General features: G+C 29.1%; 1 protein-coding gene across 1 annotated transcript in view; it reads left to right on the top strand.

Moving 5' to 3' along the window:
* The first annotated feature begins 5,554 nt into the window (after nucleotides 1-5,554).
* LOC111628562 (pregnancy zone protein-like) overlaps nucleotides 5,555-26,703 on the top strand; it is a 34,753-nt gene continuing 13,604 nt past the window's right edge. Inside the window, exons 1-19 of the mRNA XM_023372385.1 lie at nucleotides 5,555-5,913; nucleotides 7,244-7,404; nucleotides 7,480-7,668; nucleotides 11,471-11,526; nucleotides 11,619-11,691; nucleotides 11,851-11,964; nucleotides 12,097-12,181; nucleotides 12,283-12,407; nucleotides 18,173-18,291; nucleotides 18,373-18,531; nucleotides 18,603-18,818; nucleotides 18,895-19,338; nucleotides 19,428-19,512; nucleotides 19,583-19,710; nucleotides 20,323-20,422; nucleotides 20,497-20,659; nucleotides 20,752-20,980; nucleotides 21,077-21,313; nucleotides 24,337-24,388. Coding sequence (XP_023228153.1) covers nucleotides 5,828-5,913; nucleotides 7,244-7,404; nucleotides 7,480-7,668; nucleotides 11,471-11,526; nucleotides 11,619-11,691; nucleotides 11,851-11,964; nucleotides 12,097-12,181; nucleotides 12,283-12,407; nucleotides 18,173-18,291; nucleotides 18,373-18,531; nucleotides 18,603-18,818; nucleotides 18,895-19,338; nucleotides 19,428-19,512; nucleotides 19,583-19,710; nucleotides 20,323-20,422; nucleotides 20,497-20,659; nucleotides 20,752-20,980; nucleotides 21,077-21,313; nucleotides 24,337-24,388 — 2,821 coding nt within the window. The 5' untranslated portion in view covers nucleotides 5,555-5,827. The remainder of the gene's footprint in view (nucleotides 5,914-7,243; nucleotides 7,405-7,479; nucleotides 7,669-11,470; nucleotides 11,527-11,618; nucleotides 11,692-11,850; nucleotides 11,965-12,096; nucleotides 12,182-12,282; nucleotides 12,408-18,172; nucleotides 18,292-18,372; nucleotides 18,532-18,602; nucleotides 18,819-18,894; nucleotides 19,339-19,427; nucleotides 19,513-19,582; nucleotides 19,711-20,322; nucleotides 20,423-20,496; nucleotides 20,660-20,751; nucleotides 20,981-21,076; nucleotides 21,314-24,336; nucleotides 24,389-26,703) is intronic.

Here is a 26,703-nt window from a genome sequence, read left to right as displayed (position 1 = left end):
AGAGCGTTGTCATGAATTTATTATGTTTATAAATTATTTATGTTTGTTGTAATAGTTAAGATTGTTATTCTGTTAAGATAAAAATAAAAAATCGTCCTCCTTGTGATGTGATAGCGGGACAAGGATGACTCTGATCCCCAAATAGGGGAAATGATAATCATCAAATGAAAAAATAAAAAAGGCCGGCCACCTGTGGGCACTTAATAAAATTAAGAAAGTAGCATTCAGAAATGAAAAAAATTCGAGTCGTTAGTTGTGGAAAATTATATAGTTGAAAACTTATATAGTTTTCAACTCCATGCAGGTGAGTGCTATCTGCTACCATCGCAGTAATAATATAGCGTGTCTACTTAGTGCTATATCATTGTCGCAGTAATTAAGTGAATATAATATTTGTTATTTTTTAAATTATTTCTGTTTTTTATACGAATTATATTTAATTTATTATTTAAAAAATTTTTGCCAATAGATGGCGCTACATACAAAGTCAGCCAATCCAATGTAGACAGAAATTAATTAATATATAGAAAGGCAATTAATATTTTGGGGTGGGATTACGGCATTATCTAAGTTAGGAGTTTATTAACGTAAATGCCAAGTTTCGTAATAATTGGTCGAATGGCCTAGGAGTGTGTAGCGAGCAAACAAACATCTTCATTTATACATATATATAATATAGATCTAAAAACTTTTATCAATAGCTTACGGAAAGGTAAATTCCCTCCCCTTCTTCCTCTCCCCAGTACACCTCTGTCCACGAGCATATTTTAAAAAACTCAATATATGAGCCGTTGATTTTGAAAGTGGAGCAAGTTCATTTTGTGAAAAACTAGTTAAAGGTAATTTTTATTACAAATTAACATAAAATGTAGGTTTTTAATAAATATCTTTTAATAACAGTATAAATTTGTTACTAGTAATTTATATCGTCAACGATATTTACAATGAGTTGATTTTGAAAGTAAGGCAAGTCCACTGTAAATAAAAATATGGAGATTTGATGGATTTATTACACTATGTATGACCAATTTATCACGAATACTTTAAAAATATGCACCATCTAAACTAAGAAATATAATTACAGTACAGCGTCGATTATCCGAAAGAATTCCAGTCGGCAAATTTAAATTTTCGCCAGTGCTGTGGCGCTGCAATCTTTGGCTATGTCTTGGGCTACTCAAATATTTTACGTTTTCGATACTAAATTAACTTCTGAAGTATTATTTTTTATTGTTTTTATATTTTTCAATATATTTATTTTGTTCGTACAAAATAAAAAAATAATTTTTAACGATACAATAGTCTTCGTTAGGCTTAACATCGACGAAAATTCAACGCGAAGCGACACGCAACGGAGAAAAATGTCAAGATGGGATAAATTAATATATTTTTTCGTACATGATCGGTTATCCGAAACATCGATCTTCCGAACAACCCCAGTCCCCAATTGATTCGGATAATCGACGCTCTACTGTATATTCATGCATCTTATTACTAAATATTTTTTATTATTTTCTTCACTTTTTTTTCTATAAAATTAAATTTATTTTTTGTTTTATTGTAGCTTTTCGAAAAAAGTATGAAATGTTGAAATAAAATAAATAAGTAAATAAGTAAAATATTTAATTTTTTTGTTATAACTATATTCCATTCAAAGAAAAGCAACGTTTTCACCAAATCATTGCGTTTGAAAGTAAGGCAAGTCCGTTGGCGCATACCAAAACCACGATTTTTTTCACCTAACGCGGATAACCATTATTACATATTAAATTTACACGAAATAAAATCAAAAAAATATAAAATAAGTCAATTACTGCTTACGAATATTTTTAAACTCATTCGAATGCAAACCATTAAATATCTAGCAATAACATAAAATGGACTTGCCCCACTTTCAAAATCAACGGCTCATATAAGCAAAATAAAAGATGCTGTCTTTCGTAATTAAGAAAAATGTAGAATTATATTATTAATAATTTTAGAAAAGTTTTAGAATTAGTGGGATGTTACATACAATGTAATAAATATGTCAAAAGGAAAATTACTGTATTTCCTGATATATAAGAGTAGTTATAATTTAATAAAACGTATTTAAGAAAAAATCATATTTTTAGAAAAAGAATACTTTATAAAGAAAGCTCTCATTAAGATTGGCAATTTGATCATTTTAGCAACGGCTGTCGACATTTTTATATTAGAGAAAAATAATAAATTATTAATTAACAAAATTGATAATGATGTTATGTTTTGTCTGAATTCGCAAGGAAAACAAAATGGCAACGAAAATCTTGTTATTACTGTAGCATGGGCGTTTCTGAGTGAGTCAGGGAGTTTCCTTTGACAAAACCTATCCCGGTTTTGTCAGAGAAAGCTGTGGGATGATAGAAAGAAATGGAGATTTGTTCTCCTGACTAACATTTCACACTCACCTTCCAAACTTTACGATGAAGGTGTTAGACATATCTAATTTTAAATTACATTTTGTGATCTTATTTTGAACTCGGAGCCACTAGCGGGAAGTTAGAATGTTAACCGATGATATTTAAATCTTTAAATCGATGCATATGCCACATCGATATAAACGATAGCAGAGACAAATATCGAAAGTTGTGATTTGAAAGACACTTCATTTTGCTACTTTTTTTCTACTGAAACTGGATTAATCTCAATTAATGCACATATTCTTTTAAAATGTTATAATTTTTTAAAAGTTAAATATAAAGTGAGGACGTTCATTTCACCCATACTCGATTTTTGAAAATCAGAAGACCCCAAAATTGTTTTGTAGACATACCATGGTTATTAACAAAATGTGGAAACTAATGCTAAGTTAGTAATTAGATTAATTATTTAGTATGCTATAGGAAAATAAAGGAAATGAATATATTAAGTATGAAGGAAAGGAACGTGAGTATAGGCGATCGAAATGAAATTTTTAACATCCATTACATTGTTAAAGACGCAAAGTGATAGAGTGAAAAATGTGAAGAGAGCAGACTTGGAGTGAAACGTGTAGAGCAGGGGTCCCCAAACTGTGCCACAAATGAAGTAAAATATAATTATTTATATGGAAATATCATAGTTGTAGATAAATTTACACTTATTTTAATTTTTTATACATAGTAAGTATAAATGCCAGAAGTGGTCCAATCTTACTTTTCTTACATCTGACAATAATATAATTTTTAGGAAAATCAGCTAAATAAAAAATTCGGCGACTTTTTGCGACTTTGGATATCAGAGCGCTTTTTGTGTAAGTATCTACAATGAAGTTTCTAAGAAAAGCGATTACGAGCTTTTTGCAGCGATCGTGTTTTGTGTAAATAAATATATTGGTTGTCTTTATTTTTTGTGTATTCAGTGTGCTGTATTGAATAAAATGGTTATGCGGCCTGCGCTTGTCATTCTGTTACCTGGCCCGCTGTGAAAAAAGTTTGGTGACCCCTGGTGTAGAGGAATAAATAACAGTGGCTAGATTCGTTCATTCCCCGTCCTCAACAGATGACCAAACTACTTTGTTTGACCTTATGATAAGGATGAGGAATAAACGAATCCTCATCAAAATGTATAACCGAACCACGGGGAAGACCCGTTTTTAGGTTATACACTTTGTTGAAGAGCAAGAAAGAGATGGAGAGATCAGATCAAGAAAGATGTAATAGAAAGAGAAGAAGACTGGGATAGGTTTTGTCAGAGGAAGCCGTGGAATGATAGAAAGAAATGGAGACTTGTTCTCCTGACCCAGTAAAAGCATGATGGAACAGGCAAAAAGATGATGATGATGATGAATACATTAAATGATTTATTTCAAGCTGAGAACCATCAGTTTCATATATCAATATTATTTTAATTTTTTATAATGTTCAAAATCATGTATATTTTATTCTGATTGGTGTTTAAAACTTAGAACATCTTTGAATTTTGATTTAACACCGACAGCAGCAATTCTTTAGATCACTTAACTACATTGATTTTTATATAGTGATTTAAAAATAATTTATTCGAATCAATAGAAAAAAAAACTGATAATTGTAAATACTGTACATTTAAAAATGTCAGAAATTAAAAACAAAAATACATTTAATTTCTGATATAAAAATAATTATGTAAAGTAATATAAAAAAAGAACAAGAAAACAAAACATAAATGTATGAAATATATATTAAATAAGTTAGAAATATATTTAATATAAATATTTTATGCCTTTCTGTTTTCAATACAAACAGGATATTTGATTTAAATCAGAAGTTGAAAATATCTGTAACCGAAATACAGCAATATTTATATAAATGTGAGCAAATTATACCAACAGTTACTCTACAATATTGCAATATTCTAGTATTACAAGAGGTTCAAAATATTCGTACACTTTGAAGAATACATTAGTCTCAAATCATAGCTATTTTATAAATAAATCATTCTCCAATAATAGAAAAGATATAGGCTAATCATTGAAATTTTAAGATTTAATTAGATAATAAAATAATATTTAACATTTAACTTCATTAATTCCAAATTTTTAATCTCTGTACTTTAATTGAATTAATCATGACAACTTTTCGGAATTTATTTAGATTTATTTTACCTTGAAATTGAATAAATTTTAAAGATTTTATTTTACATTGTATTTTATGTATAACATTTTAAAAATAAGATATCTCTTTCAATAATTTTATAATTACTTTTGAGAATAAAAAAATACATTAATGATAATAAAATGTTCAGAATATTAAAATTAATGCATTTACAACTCACTTAAAAGATGCTAAAAGTAGGGAAACTGCGAAATGGATGCATCAACTGATAATTTATTACACACAAATTCCATTAATGCAGAGATATACAGAGCAAGAAAACATCGATCTCTTTTATTATTTTATAAAAATATTATAAGAAATCTCTCGATAATTTAAACTTTACATACTATTCTTGCACACATCATCAACGGTATATTTCCTCCGTTCTATGAGAAATCTAGGACTCGTATCCTGCATATATTGATAGTTTACACTAAATTATTACTAATTTTAACTATTGAGATAGCTTACTGTGTCAATCCACTAGTGGTATCACATTCGTGTTATTTAATTTAACCCTTTTATAAATATTTAAAAACATAAATCTGTTTCGATAAAGTATTATAAACATTAGTCAGGTCATTCATTTAATAGAAAATTATGCAAAACAAATATAAACTGATTTATAATTATTTTTATCGTATTATTATTTTTTAAGTAACGAGATTGAAAGTTGTTTATTAAAATACTTGGAAATTGCTCGAAAATTAAAATAAATACTGTAACAAAAGGAGGTGAAACTGATACTGATCTCCATTTTCAATTGAAACTGCTCATATCTGAACTTATGTAGAATTGTTTATTCATTTAACCTCTCTTCCAAGAGACGATAATGATCTTTTCTGTTTACACTAATTTTTGACCCTTTCGAATTTTCGTCATTCTTTAAATCTGTCAAAAAAGCGATCTGTTTATTATTTAATATTAATTACATCACAGATTTTTTCAATTTTTATTAGCTACAAATTGAGTAAAAGACCAAATCATTGATATCCTGTTATTTCTCACGAGACTAAAGATCAATTTGTCAATCAGACATTTCCCAGATGGCTGGGTCAAGACATCCCCAATCCAGGAAGTCCCCCTGAATATCCTGTCTCTGTTGACGGGATCGGAGTTCATTTTCCCAGAACGAACTAATCTATCTACTAGTTTGTGCTTCTTGATTAACTGTTGTTAATCTGTTTTGACCTACTGCACACCAAATGCGGGTAACACTTTCGAATTCAGAGTTGGACTAAGGTCGCATCATGAAGTTTTTCTCATTTGTTATATACCTTAGTGTGTCAGTAGTGATTGTTTTAAATTTGGTTCAAGTCGTTCTCACAGAAAAAAGGTAAGTTACTAGTTAAAATTTTAATTTCCTTCTATTCGGTGTTAGGTGTTTTCTTATTTTAACGCGATTAATTCTTTATATAAGTAACTATTAATATTAATTTAGATCTGTTAGCAGTCCTTGGGTTCTGTTGATGTCTTTAAATTCCTAAATTATATGTAGAACCTAGTTTAAAATTTTAAAGTATATTAAATAAAATACTTTCTTTCAAAACTATATTTATTTTAATTTATTACTTTCTATGTAAGAGAGAAAAACGCAAATTTCTTCTTAAAATAAGAAAAATACATTTTGAAAAAGCAGAATTTATCAATTGCATTTAAATATTTATTTTATTACATAAATATTAAAATCTTCAAATTATATGATGAAGTAAATTAGTAAATGTTAATGTAAACGTATTTCAGACTGGAATAAACTTAAAAATAAAAGAAATGTTTGTGATTAAAACGTATTTATCTATAATGTAATCACGTATAAAGCAAAAAACATTAATGCATTAATATTTATTTATTTAAATATTATCTGATTATTTAAATTATAACGTGGATATCATATTAATATGTAAAATAATTTAATAAAACAAACAAATTTTAATTATTATATTGAAGTCTGTCGAAGCTGCACTTTAATTTATATAATGCTACAGATTATAGTCTGAATGCTATATTTATATAGTTTATTTATTTTAAATAAACTATATAAATGCATAAAAAGACAAAGGATAAATCTAACTAGTTAAAAAAAAGGGAAATTTCTGATTTAAAAAATAAAAATAATTGGACTTCAGACGTTTAATAATTGTAATAATCTCATAAAAATATTTTAATATCCTTCTTCTGAAAATTTAAAATATCGTAATTTACGTACAGTATAAAACTTCATATACATCTTCGAATGCAATATTTTACTGCTAATATATTTTAAAACGTTGTTATACACAAAAATTATATAAAATGTCAATCGTTAATGTCACACAGAAGAAAAATAGCCATACCGACAACTTTTTTGACAGATTCAAAAACAAAACATTCTATCTTTTATTAATTATAATTGTTCTTGTAGTATGATAAGAAAAGTATCATACTACAAGAACAATTTTATCTGTATCAAAATTTAAAAAAAATATAAGAATATTCTGAAAAAGAAATAAACACTTTAAAGTTATTTCTATTATAGAAAGTATATAATAAAACTATCAACTATTATTGAATCTATAGCCTTAAACTAACATCGTCAATCGATGTTAGTTTAAGGCTATAGATTCAATAATATGAATACCTACATTTTTCAGTGATTATACATATATACGTGTGTTTTTCTTCATTAGAGGTTTCATTTTGACATCACCGAAAGCGCTAAAAACTGGAACTCTAGAACATTTGACCTTGACTCTATTTCAAATCCCAGATGGAGGCCTCATAACTATAAGGTTACTCAAAGCAGAATCGGATGATGTTTTATCCGAAGCAAAAGTATATGCTCAATCTTGTAAGAAAATTTCATTAAATGTTTACTTATACTTTAGCATTGAATAATATCTATCTTTGCTTCTTTTCTAAATAGCACACAGTACTTGGGTAGAACTAGCAATTCCATTGGTATCTGATACTAAAGCCAGGTTGCATGTTAAGGGTGTATTCAACTTAGCTGATGGCTATCAAATTAATTCTGTAAAAGAAGTTTATCTTACTCCAAATTCTTTAATAACATTTATACAGACTGATAAACCTATATACAAACCTGGACAAACAGGTAAGAAATAATTTGATTAAATGTTTGTAAACTAGCGTTATATTTTTATCCCAAAACTAATTCATTTAAAATGAATTCGTAACCACCCATTATAATAATTTCATTTAATTATTTTATTATTTATTTAATTTTGAGAATATTCTTTCAACCCATTACGTATTAAAATATTTCTATTTTGACAAGAGAAAATCCATTTGGAACGTATTTGTCGATACAGCAATCTTCCCGTGTTAAACTTTATCTAAAGCTCTGTGCCTAAATACTCCTGNCGATATAAAACATAATTTATAGCTATTGAAATTTTATACATATATTTCATTGACAAAAATTTTTAAATGACATATGTAAAGCGTATATAAAATTATAATGACAGGGATGGTCATGTCAATATGTACATCGAATTTTCTCACTATATATAGATTCTAAAAAGATATTTGTAAAGAAATATTTTTGAAAAGGTATTTAATATGAAATTATGATGAATTTTCATATTTTTTAATATAAAAATGGAATTTAATTAATACTTACGAAGAAAACTTAATTGAAAAACATTTTTGACATAACACTATCGATTATACAATTAAATTATATCATTATATAATGAGTTTTGTGTGATGAAACACGATAAATAGCGATAGAATATATTATATAATTATTTAAAATACTATTTAATAACTAAATACACCCTACGATAAGAATTTTTCAACAAAATCAAGATTAGTGCAGAAGCAAAGCAAAATGTTTTATGAATTACCTAAGCTGCGTGTTGTGCCATATTGCGATATGTGAATTTCAACGATTCATTTGTCTTATAATATTTAAAAATTTGAATACCGCGTATTAAAATATTTCACAAAATACAGAATGAAAAGAAAATTCAACTTGTTTCATTCCATGTTATAGGAATTACTGGCGTCATCAAGTGTTGTATTCAAATTTATTAAATTTAGAAATTGTTTTGTAAATATCAAATAATTGTTATTTTGATCCTGAAAATATCAAAGTTCACTATCGATTTTATATTACGTCTTTATAAATTTTTTCTAGCGAGAAAATTCTGTGGACATATTTGTAGATACGCATAAGTAATAATTCTCGTCGAAACATTTCTAATAATAATTCATAACTTTTAGTTTTTACGTAATTTATAACAAAGTTTTTATGAAAATTAAAACCTTTCCATCAAGTTATAAGGGTAAAATTTAGACGTTTTGAAAAAAAATATAATAATTTTTATGACAATTAACTCAACAACGATTGCAGTTCAGCCTGTAGATAATCACCATCAGTATCAATCATATCTCGCCATTTTTGCTGCAAACTTCCAAACCGGTGAGCATAGAATACTGGGGTTTCTCTGAAAAAGTCTCGAGCGTCGAGTATTATCATTAAACTGTATATTAGCAATATGGTTCTGCAATGTGCGAAACAGATGGTAGTCAGTTGGCGCATAGTCTGAGCTGTAAGTAGAGGATTTGATCCCGGGATCTGGGAAAAGGGATCCCGACTACTTTTCAGTCCCGAAATTTTCGGGATTAATTAAGTTTTCCTGATCCCGAGATTTTCGGGATTGACATCATCTTAAAAACATTGCAAAATAGACTGAATGAAGCGAAACGTTCAGTGCCAGTGCTCTTAACAGAATTGCTTGCCTATCGTTTTAATATAAAATACAAGAAGTTTTATTCCAAGCAAGCAGCACAAACTATCCTAGAGGGCTTGCGATGCTTGCTTGGAATAAAACTTCTTGTGGAGTTTTACGCTACCTACAAAATCCACATAGTGACAATTTGGCTGATGATGATGAAATAAAGCGTACTTTTTCAAGTCCGAGCAAAGTCCTGATAAAAACCAGATTGTTTCATTAATTGAGAGATTAAATGGTAAAAAAATGATGAAGAGGATAAACGAAATATGCAAGTCAAGCCTACAAATACAGAAAAAAGTGATTTGACGCTGAAAGAAACGCTTCAGCTGGAAATAGAAAACAGCATGAAAATGATGTATCCTGAAGCATTAAATGAAAATGATTTTTCCAAAATTATTAAGAAAGAAATGAACCTGTATGAGTCTTCAAATTCTACTCGGAGCTATAACCTAGAGCGGACTTATAAGTATTTACTAACGATTCTTCCAAGTTCCGTCGACCCTGAACGCGCTTTCACAGCAGCTGCATATATGTGTAACAAATTGAGAAGCAGACTTGGTGATGAGACACTGGATGCGTTGTTATTTCTCAGATCATATTTTCGCAATTCAAATTAGAATGTTCCTATTAGATTAGTTTTCTTTATATTTAAGAAAAATGTGACTGATTAATATTATTTTAAAATACTTTTTGCTAAGAAATTTACTTTACTACCTACTTAATAGGTTGTTACATAAAAGTCGTCTATTTAGTCGATGTTAAGAGAGATTTTTGTTAATTTTCAACGTTTATTTGCGTAGTTTGTTACATAAAGGTTTTTTCAATTTATGTAAATTTAAAGAGATCTAGGTAATGCTTGAAAAAGAATAACTTTAACATGAAGACTGAGTGATTTTAAGTCTAGTTAGTCTGACTCTAATACCCCGTTCGCACCGAGCATTTCGATCTAGATTGTGACTAAGATGTGGAGACTGTTCCGTAGTGCGAGCGCTCTCGACCGTTTCAATATCGACTGAAACGAGGTTCAATAGCGATCGACTGGAGAGAGTTCTCGAAACTAGATCCAGTCATAAAAGAGATCCCACAATCCCACGCGCGCGAGAAAATACAGGTTGGCTGCGGAACACGTGTCGGGCTATCGACAGAAAAATAAAAAAGACAACTGGAGAGACGACGACATCTGTCTATTATTATATGTATAACAAGAAAAAGTATTTATTTCTAACCAAAACTTCCATTTTGTTTGTTGGTGTTTGTGACTTACCGCGTAGTTACTTCAGCGAAGTCAGTTTTATGATCGCGTGTTATAGCCAGGTTCTTCTCGAGCGGACTGCCTGTGTGAACGTAGTATTAAGTCTGATTAGTTAGAGTGGTTAGATTAGCTAGATGTATACCGCAAAATACGTTGATTTTTGTCTAAATTTTGATTTGTTGATTAAAGAGCTGATTTCTATAAGATTTTCTTATTTTTTCTTATTTTTTTTTATTAACCCTCAATATCGAAATAATCCCGGGATCCCAGATTGATTAAGTATAATCCCGAAATCCCGGGATTAGAAATAAGGGCCGGGATCGAATCTTAGTTATGTAAGGTGCATGAAGCACAACCTTCCAGCCCAGACTGGCCGTCATTGGTTTTACGTGTTGGCGCACTGTCGTGGCGGTATCAGAATTTGTCAATTTTTGGACGAAGCGTTCAAATGATCCAGTTGTTCGTAGTACAGTTCTTTCGTGAGTGATATCGGTTGGAATGCAGCTCCATTACAATGATGCCAAACAAATACAGATCATCACCTTCTTCAGCACTATCGTTCCTTTGACATTTGCAACAGCTGGCTGACCTTTGTTCACCTATGAAAGTTTTAACAAACGAAGGCAAACAAAGATCGTCAGCCTTCGTTGCGTTGTGGCCACCTTTGAAGTGATAGAGCAACAGCACCGAATGTGTTGTTTCGAAAGTTTCATATTGTCAGACGTCACTGATGAATCTATTTCCAATGAAATATGTAATGAAAGGCCTTTTGGTTACTCTACTTATATACCCACATTATATATAATTTTTAAAATTACTTTTAATAAAAAAAATGAAATTATATCAATTTTTTTATCTTAACATAGTTTTAAATTTTATTTTAAAATTTTCATTTCATTTAGTTAGATTCCGAGTATTTCCTGTAGATGTATTTTTAAAACCAATAGACAGTAAGTCGGTAAGTCATTTTTTGTTTTAAAATATATTAATTTATGTGTAAACACTGTTGCATAATTTATTTAATATTAAAATATTGTTCATCATTTAAAGATAGGAGATATCTGGATTGAAAATCCTACTGGTATACGTGTTGCTCAATGGAAGAATGTATCTTTTACCAATGGTAAAAATGTATAAGATAAAATTTTACAAGAAAAAAACTAAAATTAAGCAATGTTTTTCTTATTCATTATGCAAATTTTATAGTTTTATTAAATATATTCCAGTTAGAAAAACATGATCTTATTTCATTTTATAATTTATTTTAATTTATGATAATCAGGTTTAGTTCAATTGGAACTTCCTCTTTCTGGAGAACCTTTATTAGGAGATTGGTTGATCCACTCAGAAATTTCAGGAAAATCTGGACAACAATCATTTAAAGTGGATAAATATGGTTAGTTTAATTTGCATATCCTGAATCTATTTTGTGAAAGAGGGGAAAAAAACAATTATTAGACTATTATTATTTATTTACATATTATATTTTTAATCAATAAAATTTTTTACTCATTTCTTTTTTATTTAGTACTGCCAAGATTTGAAGTAACTATTATACCACCTCCATTTATATTGGCTAATGCATCTACAATATTTTGGAAGATATGTGCAAGGTAATTACTACTTAATGCATAAATATATAAATCGAATTAATAAACATTTTGAAATATTTAAAGAATATTTTTTGCATAAAATTTAATGAAATACTAATTAGATATACCTACGGAAAGAGAGTAGATGGAATTTTAACTGTTCATATTACATATAAGAAATATGAATGGGAGAAGAGTAGCAAATACAGCAGGGAGTTACCTTTTATTGAAATTGAAGAACCAGTGAGTATGTAGTTAATTAGTAATTGTTATACCTTTATAAATTTATCTCTCTTATGTTGAACAATTCTATAAAATTCGAAATAGTCGTATTTAATTTTTATTGAAAATAAATTAGTTTTTAGAGATATGAGATTAACATTATTTTATTTATTAGTGCTGATTATAGTATTGAGTTGCGTGCAGCCTCCATCATGACTTTCGATAGCTCTTTGTGTATTCTATCTGAAGATAAAAGGTGTAACCATGCCAAATGGATAAAACTCTTGAACACTGGTCGTGGGTTCGCGTCTCACCAATATGGAGTTTTTCGGGTCTTCTTCACGTATCTAACACCTAAATGTGGGGAAGTTCCCCATAGAAAGTCCTCCCAAGAGGCAACCCCGTTTGAAAGATCGCCATTATGTTGCGATCTCTTCTTCATAAATCCTAGTCTTCTAAGATGGAAAAAAATTATAGTGTAACATTTTATTAAAGATGATTTCCAAAAATTTTAAGAAATTTCAACGAAGATTCCTAATTTTGATTTCGAGCACATCTCAATTATCGAATAAATATTAAACTGAAAGATTCTCAGAGAATTTTTACAAGACAAGAAAATAATTTTCTGAAAATTTTCGGAAATTACTCATAAAACTATTGCCTAATAAAGATTAATCAATAATTACGTTTATGAAAGAATTCCTTTATTCATAAAATTAATTAAATCGAGAAATCAACTTGATAATTTTTCTAGTAAATTATATACCAGAATTAATCGATTAACAGGACTGAAAACTAATATGTAGTCTTATTTCGAAATGAACATCTCTCTAATCAGTGTGCATGCAAAAATGATCAATATTAGGCCTAACCTCTTTTATATCACTGCACACTTGAACCTATAATTAAATTTCCGCAGCACATTTAAATTATAATGATTAAAAAAGAGTAAAAAAAAAGATTTTCATAATTTCGGTTTATTATAATTGAACGTTTAATTAGATATCTGATCTAAGAAAATCATTAAGTCTTAATTTGTATTTAAAAGTGGCANTAAATTTATTTTTTGTTTTATTGTAGCTTTTCGAAAAAAGTATGAAATGTTGAAATAAAATAAATAAGTAAATAAGTAAAATATTTAATTTTTTTGTTATAACTATATTCCATTCAAAGAAAAGCAACGTTTTCACCAAATCATTGCGTTTGAAAGTAAGGCAAGTCCGTTGGCGCATACCAAAACCACGATTTTTTTCACCTAACGCGGATAACCATTATTACATATTAAATTTACACGAAATAAAATCAAAAAAATATAAAATAAGTCAATTACTGCTTACGAATATTTTTAAACTCATTCGAATGCAAACCATTAAATATCTAGCAATAACATAAAATGGACTTGCCCCACTTTCAAAATCAACGGCTCATATAAGCAAAATAAAAGATGCTGTCTTTCGTAATTAAGAAAAATGTAGAATTATATTATTAATAATTTTAGAAAAGTTTTAGAATTAGTGGGATGTTACATACAATGTAATAAATATGTCAAAAGGAAAATTACTGTATTTCCTGATATATAAGAGTAGTTATAATTTAATAAAACGTATTTAAGAAAAAATCATATTTTTAGAAAAAGAATACTTTATAAAGAAAGCTCTCATTAAGATTGGCAATTTGATCATTTTAGCAACGGCTGTCGACATTTTTATATTAGAGAAAAATAATAAATTATTAATTAACAAAATTGATAATGATGTTATGTTTTGTCTGAATTCGCAAGGAAAACAAAATGGCAACGAAAATCTTGTTATTACTGTAGCATGGGCGTTTCTGAGTGAGTCAGGGAGTTTCCTTTGACAAAACCTATCCCGGTTTTGTCAGAGAAAGCTGTGGGATGATAGAAAGAAATGGAGATTTGTTCTCCTGACTAACATTTCACACTCACCTTCCAAACTTTACGATGAAGGTGTTAGACATATCTAATTTTAAATTACATTTTGTGATCTTATTTTGAACTCGGAGCCACTAGCGGGAAGTTAGAATGTTAACCGATGATATTTAAATCTTTAAATCGATGCATATGCCACATCGATATAAACGATAGCAGAGACAAATATCGAAAGTTGTGATTTGAAAGACACTTCATTTTGCTACTTTTTTTCTACTGAAACTGGATTAATCTCAATTAATGCACATATTCTTTTAAAATGTTATAATTTTTTAAAAGTTAAATATAAAGTGAGGACGTTCATTTCACCCATACTCGATTTTTGAAAATCAGAAGACCCCAAAATTGTTTTGTAGACATACCATGGTTATTAACAAAATGTGGAAACTAATGCTAAGTTAGTAATTAGATTAATTATTTAGTATGCTATAGGAAAATAAAGGAAATGAATATATTAAGTATGAAGGAAAGGAACGTGAGTATAGGCGATCGAAATGAAATTTTTAACATCCATTACATTGTTAAAGACGCAAAGTGATAGAGTGAAAAATGTGAAGAGAGCAGACTTGGAGTGAAACGTGTAGAGCAGGGGTCCCCAAACTGTGCCACAAATGAAGTAAAATATAATTATTTATATGGAAATATCATAGTTGTAGATAAATTTACACTTATTTTAATTTTTTATACATAGTAAGTATAAATGCCAGAAGTGGTCCAATCTTACTTTTCTTACATCTGACAATAATATAATTTTTAGGAAAATCAGCTAAATAAAAAATTCGGCGACTTTTTGCGACTTTGGATATCAGAGCGCTTTTTGTGTAAGTATCTACAATGAAGTTTCTAAGAAAAGCGATTACGAGCTTTTTGCAGCGATCGTGTTTTGTGTAAATAAATATATTGGTTGTCTTTATTTTTTGTGTATTCAGTGTGCTGTATTGAATAAAATGGTTATGCGGCCTGCGCTTGTCATTCTGTTACCTGGCCCGCTGTGAAAAAAGTTTGGTGACCCCTGGTGTAGAGGAATAAATAACAGTGGCTAGATTCGTTCATTCCCCGTCCTCAACAGATGACCAAACTACTTTGTTTGACCTTATGATAAGGATGAGGAATAAACGAATCCTCATCAAAATGTATAACCGAACCACGGGGAAGACCCGTTTTTAGGTTATACACTTTGTTGAAGAGCAAGAAAGAGATGGAGAGATCAGATCAAGAAAGATGTAATAGAAAGAGAAGAAGACTGGGATAGGTTTTGTCAGAGGAAGAGAGGAAGCCGTGGAATGATAGAAAGAAATGGAGACTTGTTCTCCTGACCCAGTAAAAGCATGATGGAACAGGCAAAAAGATGATGATGATGATGAATACATTAAATGATTTATTTCAAGCTGAGAACCATCAGTTTCATATATCAATATTATTTTAATTTTTTATAATGTTCAAAATCATGTATATTTTATTCTGATTGGTGTTTAAAACTTAGAACATCTTTGAATTTTGATTTAACACCGACAGCAGCAATTCTTTAGATCACTTAACTACATTGATTTTTATATAGTGATTTAAAAATAATTTATTCGAATCAATAGAAAAAAAACTGATAATTGTAAATACTGTACATTTAAAAATGTCAGAAATTAAAAACAAAAATACATTTAATTTCTGATATAAAAATAATTATGTAAAGTAATATAAAAAAAGAACAAGAAAACAAAACATAAATGTATGAAATATATATTAAATAAGTTAGAAATATATTTAATATAAATATTTTATGCCTTTCTGTTTTCAATACAAACAGGATATTTGATTTAAATCAGAAGTTGAAAATATCTGTAACCGAAATACAGCAATATTTATATAAATGTGAGCAAATTATACCAACAGTTACTCTACAATATTGCAATATTCTAGTATTACAAGAGGTTCAAAATATTCGTACACTTTGAAGAATACATTAGTCTCAAATCATAGCTATTTTATAAATAAATCATTCTCCAATAATAGAAAAGATATAGGCTAATCATTGAAATTTTAAGATTTAATTAGATAATAAAATAATATTTAACATTTAACTTCATTAATTCCAAATTTTTAATCTCTGTACTTTAATTGAATTAATCATGACAACTTTTCGGAATTTATTTAGATTTATTTTACCTTGAAATTGAATAAATTTTAAAGATTTTATTTTACATTGTATTTTATGTATAACATTTTAAAAATAAGATATCTCTTTCAATAATTTTATAATTACTTTTGAGAATAAAAAAATACATTAATGATAATAAAATGTTCAGAATATTAAAATTAATGCATTTACAACTCACTTAAAAGATGCTAAAAGTAGGGAAACTGCGAAATGGATGCATCAACTGATAATTTATTACACACAAATTCCATTAATGCAGAGATATACAGAGCAAGAAAACATCGATCTCTTTTATTATTTTATAAAAATATTATAAGAAATCTCTCGATAATTTAAACTTTACATACTATTCTTGCACACATCATCAACGGTATATTTCCTCCGTTCTATGAGAAATCTAGGACTCGTATCCTGCATATATTGATAGTTTACACTAAATTATTACTAATTTTAACTATTGAGATAGCTTACTGTGTCAATCCACTAGTGGTATCACATTCGTGTTATTTAATTTAACCCTTTTGTAAATATTTAAAAACATAAATCTGTTTCGATAAAGTATTATAAACATTAGTCAGGTCATTCATTTAATAGAAAATTATGCAAAACAAATATAAACTGATTTATAATTATTTTTATCGTATTATTATTTTTTAAGTAACGAGATTGAAAGTTGTTTATTAAAATACTTGGAAATTGCTCGAAAATTAAAATAAATACTGTAACAAAAGGAGGTGAAACTGATACTGATCTCCATTTTCAATTGAAACTGCTCATATCTGAACTTATGTAGAATTGTTTATTCATTTAACCTCTCTTCCAAGAGACGATAATGATCTTTTCTGTTTACACTAATTTTTGACCCTTTCGAATTTTCGTCATTCTTTAAATCTGTCAAAAAAGCGATCTGTTTATTATTTAATATTAATTACATCACAGATTTTTTCAATTTTTATTAGCTACAAATTGAGTAAAAGACCAAATCATTGATATCCTGTTATTTCTCACGAGACTAAAGATCAATTTGTCAATCAGACATTTCCCAGATGGCTGGGTCAAGACATCCCCAATCCAGGAAGTCCCCCTGAATATCCTGTCTCTGTTGACGGGATCGGAGTTCATTTTCCCAGAACGAACTAATCTATCTACTAGTTTGTGCTTCTTGATTAACTGTTGTTAATCTGTTTTGACCTACTGCACACCAAATGCGGGTAACACTTTCGAATTCAGAGTTGGACTAAGGTCGCATCATGAAGTTTTTCTCATTTGTTATATACCTTAGTGTGTCAGTAGTGATTGTTTTAAATTTGGTTCAAGTCGTTCTCACAGAAAAAAGGTAAGTTACTAGTTAAAATTTTAATTTCCTTCTATTCGGTGTTAGGTGTTTTCTTATTTTAACGCGATTAATTCTTTATATAAGTAACTATTAATATTAATTTAGATCTGTTAGCAGTCCTTGGGTTCTGTTGATGTCTTTAAATTCCTAAATTATATGTAGAACCTAGTTTAAAATTTTAAAGTATATTAAATAANTACAAATTTCTAATTCAAGATAAACTTATTATTTTAATATTTACAATTTACAATTAAAGATTCATAGGAACTAACTATGAATCTTTGATTGTAAATTGATAGTATTTTAAACTTTATTTTGATATAATTCTTAAATTCTTACATTTTCTATGATTAGATATCATAGAAAATGCTACTAGCATCTCGGAAGTTACGCATAATCCACTCGAAATTGTGTTTTTAGAAGCTAAACTAGGAATGAATTATTACAAACCGGGTCTTCCTTACCATGGAACTGTAAGAATTTTAAAATTCACGTTTACAACATTTATTCAATTGATTTTGGTTTATTTCATGACAAATCTTCTTGCTTCTTAGGTAAAAGTTACAACTCCGAATGACATTCCAGTTTCTCACGAACCTATTCAAATTTGTTGCAAAGGTGTTTGCAAGACTTTTATATCAGATAAAAATGGACTTATTCATTTTAGCATTCCTCCTCAACCGTTTTCTTACAATTCTGAGGTTATGTTAGAAGTAAGTAAATTCATTGATGATATTTATTTTGTCAATTAATTACGCAAACGTCTAAAGCTATTTATTTTCAGGCGAAAGCAATTAATTATCGGGATGAACCGTATGAAACTTGGGGCATGAAGATTTATCAACCACACACTACTATGATTTTACTTCCTTGGTATTCTCCTTCCAACAGTTTTATACAGATACAACCCTCGAAAGTCAAATTTTCGTGCGAAAAACTCGAACACGTTAAAATTAAATATACCACGACTGATAAATCCAGAATAAAATTCTATCATCAGGTTTGTAAATATAATTAGGACATTTAAAATATATGTAAGAAAATAATGTATACAAAATTAATGTTATCATTTTTAGATTATAGCTCGGGGATTAATAGTTCAACAAGGCTCTCATTGGAGGACTTTCAATCCTGCAGAAGATAAAAGCCAAGAGATTGATGATACTTATATCATTGATGAAAACACAAGATTGAGAAATTGGATATCTAACGAGACAAATACATCTTACGTTGGCGAATTTTTGTTGAATTTCGACTCTAGATCTTTCATGTCTCCAACTTCTAGACTTCTAATATTTTACGTACGACCTGATGGCGAAACAGTAGCCGATTCCCAACACTTTGAATTACACAGTTGCCTTAATAATAAAGTGAAGTTAAAGTTTCGTCAAGGGCAACAATATCCAGGGACGGAAGCTACCTTGCATCTGGAAGCGAGTTCATTTTCGTTTTGTGGAATAACATTCGTTGATAAAAGTATAAACTTAATAAGCTCGGATAATAGAATGACAGTCGAAAATGTAAGTTCCATTGTTGTTATTATTATTATTACATAAAACATAACGTGCTTATCTCTATGTAAACAACTTCATATCGGTATGAATTTTAGGTATTTAAACATTTGAATAAGTTTGATTCACATGAAAAATTTCTTCCACAACACGAAAATAACGAATATTGTGATAAAAAGAAACGTAAGGTATAATAATTACGTATTATTGATTTAAATTGCTAATTAGATTAATTTCCTTTTTTGTTATTTAGTTATTAAGAAACCTTCAACACCTATAAATCAAAATGTACCATTGGACGAAGATCTACGTAGGAAAAAAAGATCGCTTACTCCTTATAAATATTCATCAACTTATGCAGATGCAATGACTGCATTTGAGGTGAGATTGCACCATAAATTTATATCATATTCATAAATAATACGCCCATGTTCATAAATGCCGTAAATGTGAATAACTGAAAGGTGATCGATTATTATACAAATAATTTAGCAGTATAAAAGTAGGCCCTAAGTGAAATTAATTGATACCGGTAATTAAAATAAAACTTGTAAACTGCGAAATTTTTGAATTTTAAAAGAAGAATACTGTACAGTGGAACCTCGGTATACGACCTCAATCCGTTCCTGGTGTTTGGACTTATACCGAATAGGACGTATACCAAACAAACCTTTCCCGTAAGAAGTAATGTAAAAATGATTAATCCGTTCTCATGTAAAAAAAAATGCTGGCTTTAAACACCTCGCTTTCCTGGCTAGTTCCTGCTCATTTTTCATGAGATCAGCATGTATCTTTTTAGCTTTCTCGCAAATAATTGCTTCTGATACGCTGTCGCCAGCACACTATTTTTCAGTTATTCAAAGCAAAAGCAATTTCTCAACATGATCTAATATCTTCGATATCTGTTTAGAAATTGATTTAACCCCTTAAATCGTATTCTAAAGCAGACGTATACCGAGGTACCACTGTATATAAAAAAGCATTTTTCAATAGGATGCAAGAATGGTAGTCCTGTCGGATTTAACATTGGAGACAAGACCATGTGTATATATGCACTTTGAAGATTCTCCCCATGATAGAACTTTCTTTCCGTGTAGGTAATATATTAATACCTAATTATTATATTTATGTAATTCCAATAAATTATATATTTGTCATATTTTATAGTTTTAAGAAAGAGTGGAACAGGAAATTCTCTTCCTTCGGCTATTCCTTTAGAAATGGTTATTGACAACATTGTTGCTTCTCCTCCAAGTTCTACACCGAAATCTGCATCAATAATTAGAAGTTATTTTCCGGAAACATGGTTGTGGCAACTTCAGCCAGTTGGGTAAGAATATTTCATTTCATATAAATTATGAAAACTTGCGTAAAATATAACATTTTATATGACTAAAATACATATTTATATTTTGTTTATAGAGAAATTGGAGAAGTGATATTTAGCCATAAATTACCGGATGCAATTACAGAATGGACGGGAAATGCCATATGTATTAATAAGCAGCGTGGTCTGGGCATATCTGACACTACATCTATAATAACTTTTCAACCTTTCTTCGTCTCCATAATTCTTCCTTATTCCGTAATCCGCGGAGAAAAAGTACCGATAGTTACAACGATTTTTAATTATTTATCCGATTGTCTACCCGTAAGCAATTTCATTTTATTAATTTATTTAGTGGAATTTAATAGTGATATTAGTTATATTTATGGTAAATATTTAAAAAACTTTATTTCGTTTAAGGTTAAATTATCATTAGAAGCAACAGATCAATTCAAAATTATTGGCAGTAATACTCACAAAACTTGTGTATGTGGAGATACTAGTAAAACTCATCGCTTTATGATTCAACCGAAAATTCTGGGTAATATAACTATCACTGTTTACGGATATTCATTAGATGATGATGCTATCTGCGATAATCAACCCACAGCAAGATTAAGAGCACGCGACGCTGCTACTCGGAAATTATTAGTTGAGGTAATATTTATAAATTTACGATGAAATAGCGGTATGTTTATATTGTGTGTGAATTTCTGTAAGCAAGCATTACTTATGAACTGTAGATTTTAGAATATTACTCCATACTATAAAAAAATGAAACTGATTATAATGTACTAAACATGCATAGCCTACATTAATAGAATTGTTCATAAGAGAGAAGAAACCACTTTCGAAACTAAACAGAAATTTAAATTTTTTTAAATATTTCTTAAATTTAATTATGCCAACGGCATTTCTTAATTATTATTTCAATTTGGAGGGATTCAATCATTACGTAAACATCGAAGGGATGAAAGAAATGTCTACTGTTGCTCATATGAGAGAGGTCATAATTAATGCTTTACATAGGATAATTTTTGAACTCCTTTAAACACATCCAAGTTTTTTATTTTTCTTAATATTTATGAATATCTATCTATAAATTTATTAAAAACACGTAAAATAGTTAATTTTTTGTACGCATGAGAAAGACACTCGGGGACATACGTCTGTCTTAATCATCAAACATTCCTATTATCATTTTGAAGAATAGACCTTATGTTAATCTCTTTAAGCTTTAGCTATAGCAACTAACTCTTTTAATAGATAAATTAACTGTATATAAATATTCTTTCAACTTTGCTCTTACATTAAAATAACTATATATTTCTGTGCTAGAGACAAAAAATTACGTTTATATCTAATTTTATTTAATAACATATTTTACAATAAATCAGAAATATTTTCTGTTAGATGTAACCCCATTCATACGTTTCGAATTTGATTTAAAAATAATTCTAAAACAGAAGCTACTTTGAATTTTCGTTAACCCAATTAAAAACAAATCTTGTACTTGATTAAAAAATTTCAAATTTTAATTTATATTATTGTATTCGATTTTTATCTCATGCTTCTACTGTAAATTTTGTCGCAAGGCAAGCTTAAATATTAAATAATTTAAGAGTATAGCGGATTATTTAGACATAATTTTATCAAACTTTTATATTTTATGGGATCAAACCTTTTATAAACAAGAGAGAGGTGTTCCAATGGACTCTCAAATTTCTCAGACCTAGGCAAAACAGTAGCTAAATGATAGATTTAGATTTACTGAAACAGTAGCTTATAAGTCTTTGGAAGTTTCATTTCTCCTCGTAATTTCGATAGTCGACTAGGTACAAAAACTATACGACGTAGATTCGAGCCGTTGCAATTTTATAGTTTTCTTTTCTTTTTATTTTTTTAAATGTGTAACAAAATTATTTTACCGTATCATTAGCATTATTATTATTACTATTACTATTGTTATTCCTCACGTTTAAAGCTTATAAAACAAGAGATTAAAAATTGTGACATCTTTTCCTGTTTAGCGAAAACGAAGTCTTTGTACAGTACATTTAACTTTTGTATATCGTTAAATAAAATTTCTATTTCTTCATATTAATTTTCAGATATGGTGATATTGTTATATTTAACATGTAACAAACACGAGCGCACGAGGAAATTGTCCGTAACATTAACAATTAAAAAAAACCGCTGTGACCATGCTACCCTATCTTCATTTCCTAACATTTGGACAATGAGCTGTTTGTGTTAAGGGTTACACGCTCGCCAAGTTTCGTTCGATTCGGAGACCCTAATGTCTGGCCGTTTCCTTGTAAGTGTAGTGATAACGTAAAGTTAATACGAAGATACGTATACAACTTATTATATGAGCAACAGACATTCTGACGAATATTAACCACTTTACTAGTATAAAGCTTAAAATCAACCAAATTAGCAAGTGTATAGTAAATTACCTAGATTTAAAATTCTTAAAATTACAAGGTAGATACACATTGTGATTTGAAGTTTAGTAGATATATGATACCAAGGTTTTTTACAGGCATAGATGCATATATCACTGGCATTCACATAAATTAGCTACCGCCCATTTGACATGACCCAAATGAAATAAGAATTTAATGAAATTAGATATACAGCTGCTGTCCACAGTTTTTCAAACAAAGCCTTTGAGGGATAATCTCACGTTTTTATAATACACCTGGAAGGATTTATCGTTACTGGTAAATACGAGGCATCAATTATTGATCCATATAAAGATAAAACAAACATGAAACTTCTGTCAGATAAAAGCAGAACGAAGGATATGGATATAGCTGGAGTATACATGATTAAACTTAGTAAAAACCTTAAGAATTCGTAAAACATTGTCTTTATCACCCAGTCTTTAAGCAGGGGAGTAAAAAAGAACATTATATCTTTAATAATAAAAATAATTTTGCAAATACTGTACTAGAACAATGAGCTTTAAACGAGACGTTATGGCAGCACGTATTGAAATGCTCCTATTGTTATTACTGAAATGAGGGAAACACTCCGTTGGAGCAATTATTAGAGCAGATATTTATTCATATATTATCTAAACATGTTAATATGATTTAATGCAAGACATGCACTCGAATTTGATAAAATTTAGGCCGTATTGTTGGACACAAAAACCTTTCCTTTTGCCACACGTATAATCGATAAATTTTGTTTCTTTGTACGGTACATATACATGCCCATCGTTGTTTACTTCATTACTATTGTGACTATTTTTACACAGTTTTAATAAGTGCTTATTATACGAACTGATATTACAAATTCTGTTTTATAAAAGTTATTTCTTTATTGTAATAAACAGAAAGAGGACAGATGAACATAATATTACATAATTTAAAGGAGAATCGAAACAACGCATACAATTGTTTATATGGAGGAATAAAAAATGATGGCAATTTTACTTATGTAATATTTGAATACGTCACTTCAAGATAAAATATTATATTAAATACTTTTATTTACATCAGTTATATGATATTTGGCTAAAAATTCAGATAAAGTTAAAAATAATATTTTTTTTAACATGGCAATTATTCATATATAAAAATTTTTAATCTTATTTTATCTGTTACCTTAATATTTGATATTTCAGTTTTATAAGTTATTATTCTGATTTATAAATCTTTAAATTTCAGCCGGAAGGTTTTTATAAAGAGAAAGTAGAAACGATATTTTTTTGCCCCAAAGGTAAGTAATAAATAAATAAATAAAATCTTAATTAGACTGAGTATATTTTTTGGTTTTTTTTTTGAAAAATTAAAACTATTTAATAGATGCAAACATGATTGTGTTTAGCCTTATAAAACGATGCTTACTGTTTCATGTTGATTAATTAACCTTATTTATTATGTAAACGGTTGGTTGATCCACTTCTAGTGCTCTCGAATCTGACTCATAAGTCAGCATTCCAGCTTCTGACATTATTGAATGTTGCTCACTGTGGCGAATACTCTATTTTGCATGTGTTTTTCTCATGTAGTCTATTGGAAACTGCATAATAAATTTTGTTTTAAAACAGGGATGGCCATACTTGATACAGACTTGTCACAATAGGAATCTATATCGCTTATCAAAAATCAGCGATATAGGTTTCTCTATTGGAACGGTATTTTATATTAGGCCTATACAGTATTAATTTAACTATGGTTTAAAATATACTTAAGTAACATCACTATTCTATAGTGGACATCGCCGTTATGTTAGGTTGAGAATGCGCACGTTTTGAGTAGTATGTAAGAAAGGTTATCTTAATATTTTATAATGTTAACGTTTTAAAAAATTTATCTTAACTGAATTTTAAATAGTGTAAGTTCAAATCATTTAGGTAAGGAATAAAAAAAGAACCAAGAGTTAAATAGTAAAATAGTGTGATGTGTGAGAGATAAGGAAAAAGAATCGATACCTAAATCATATATCACTATTTAATTTAATATTTTACTGAAGTATGAATAATTTTGCTCCCCTTTATGGCTTGCGCTCTAGGCGGGTGCCTAGTCTGCCTAAACGGTAGCATCGGCCCTGTGTGTATGTAAGTGGTGTGTATCAGATTTATAAAAACGTTATAGTAAAAACATAAGTAAAACGTTTTACATACACAATGTTTAACGTTTACTATAACTTTTTTTTTATCAATTATGTTGATGTAGTCCGTGTCTAGGCTATTTGGGGTGGAGTACAAATTTACGCAAAATTTTACGTGGAAGTCGCGTCTCAGTAACTCCTACGTAAAACAATATAATATTGTAGTACTGTGTATCTATTGTTTATTAACTCAAATAGAATAATTTTAACTATTTATTAAATCAAAATTTTTTTATCGAAATAAGAAATACTTCGATTAAAAAATAAGATCTAGTGTATTTATTGTAAAATTTGTAAAGAGCTTAAATATTTGATTTTAAATCACAAAATGAAAATTTACTTACAACACGCACAAACACACGTATTGTTAAAATACCTCAATAATGTATTAGGCTACAGTGTGAATTTCAGTCTCGTATATCCAGTACTCGATTTACGAGTGTTCGATATACGAAAATTCGAAACTGCATTATTTTATTCTTCGATCTGTTTAATGAGATCGAAATATTCGATCTCATTAAACAGACATTAATGGACAGTTTCATTTCATATACTGTAGAGAGCGTAATTCGTGAAACTATTATTTATTCCTTTTCCTTCAATACAAAAGAGACAGTGGCGGATTTACCATTAGGCCCGAGCCTAGGGACGAAAAAATCCAAAACAATAACAACAGCAATAAAATAATGAAAGAGTGATTTTATGTAAAAACTAGCAGACCCCGCCACGCCTTGTTGTGGCTCAAAATGTATCTATTATAAATGTATAACACTTCCCCCGTGGGGGAAAATTTTTCGAAAAATTTTTTCTTAGTGTACATTCTCTTGACGTACCATATTAAAACGCAATCAAAAGCGCAAAAACCCGCATCTAAAATAGTATAATAGAAGCCAAGTTTTTCACAGTAAGCCTTAATCTTGTCCTTCTCCCCCGCGGGGAAAATATCGAAAAATCCCTTCTTAGTATACATTGTGTTGACGTACTCTATTAAAATGCAATCAAAAACGCAAAAAAACCGCATCTAAAATAGTATAATAGAAGTGAAATTCTTCACAGTAAGCCTTAATCCTGTCCCTCTCCCCCTGGGGGAAATATCGAAAAATCCCTTCTTATTGTACATTCTGTTGACGTACTCTATTAAAACGCAATCAAAAACGCAAAAACCCGCATCTAAAATAGTATAATAGAAGTGAAGTTCTTCATAGTAAGCCTTAAATCCTGTCCCTCTCCCCCCGGGGGAATATCGAAAAATCCATTCTTTGTGTACATTCTGTTGACGTACTCTATTAAAACGCAATCAAAAACGCAAAAAATCGCATCTAAAATAGTATAATAGAAGTGAAATTCTTCACAGTAAGCCTTAATCCTGTCCCTCTCCCCCCGGGGGGAATATCGAAAAATCCCTTCTTAGTGTACATTCT

The sequence above is a fragment of the Centruroides sculpturatus genome, unplaced genomic scaffold, assembly GCF_000671375.1.
Source record: "Centruroides sculpturatus isolate CEXI.00-Female unplaced genomic scaffold, Cexi_2.0 scaffold217, whole genome shotgun sequence".
Lineage (NCBI taxonomy): Eukaryota > Metazoa > Arthropoda > Arachnida > Scorpiones > Buthidae > Centruroides > Centruroides sculpturatus.
This window is presented reverse-complemented; position numbering and strand designations above follow the sequence as displayed.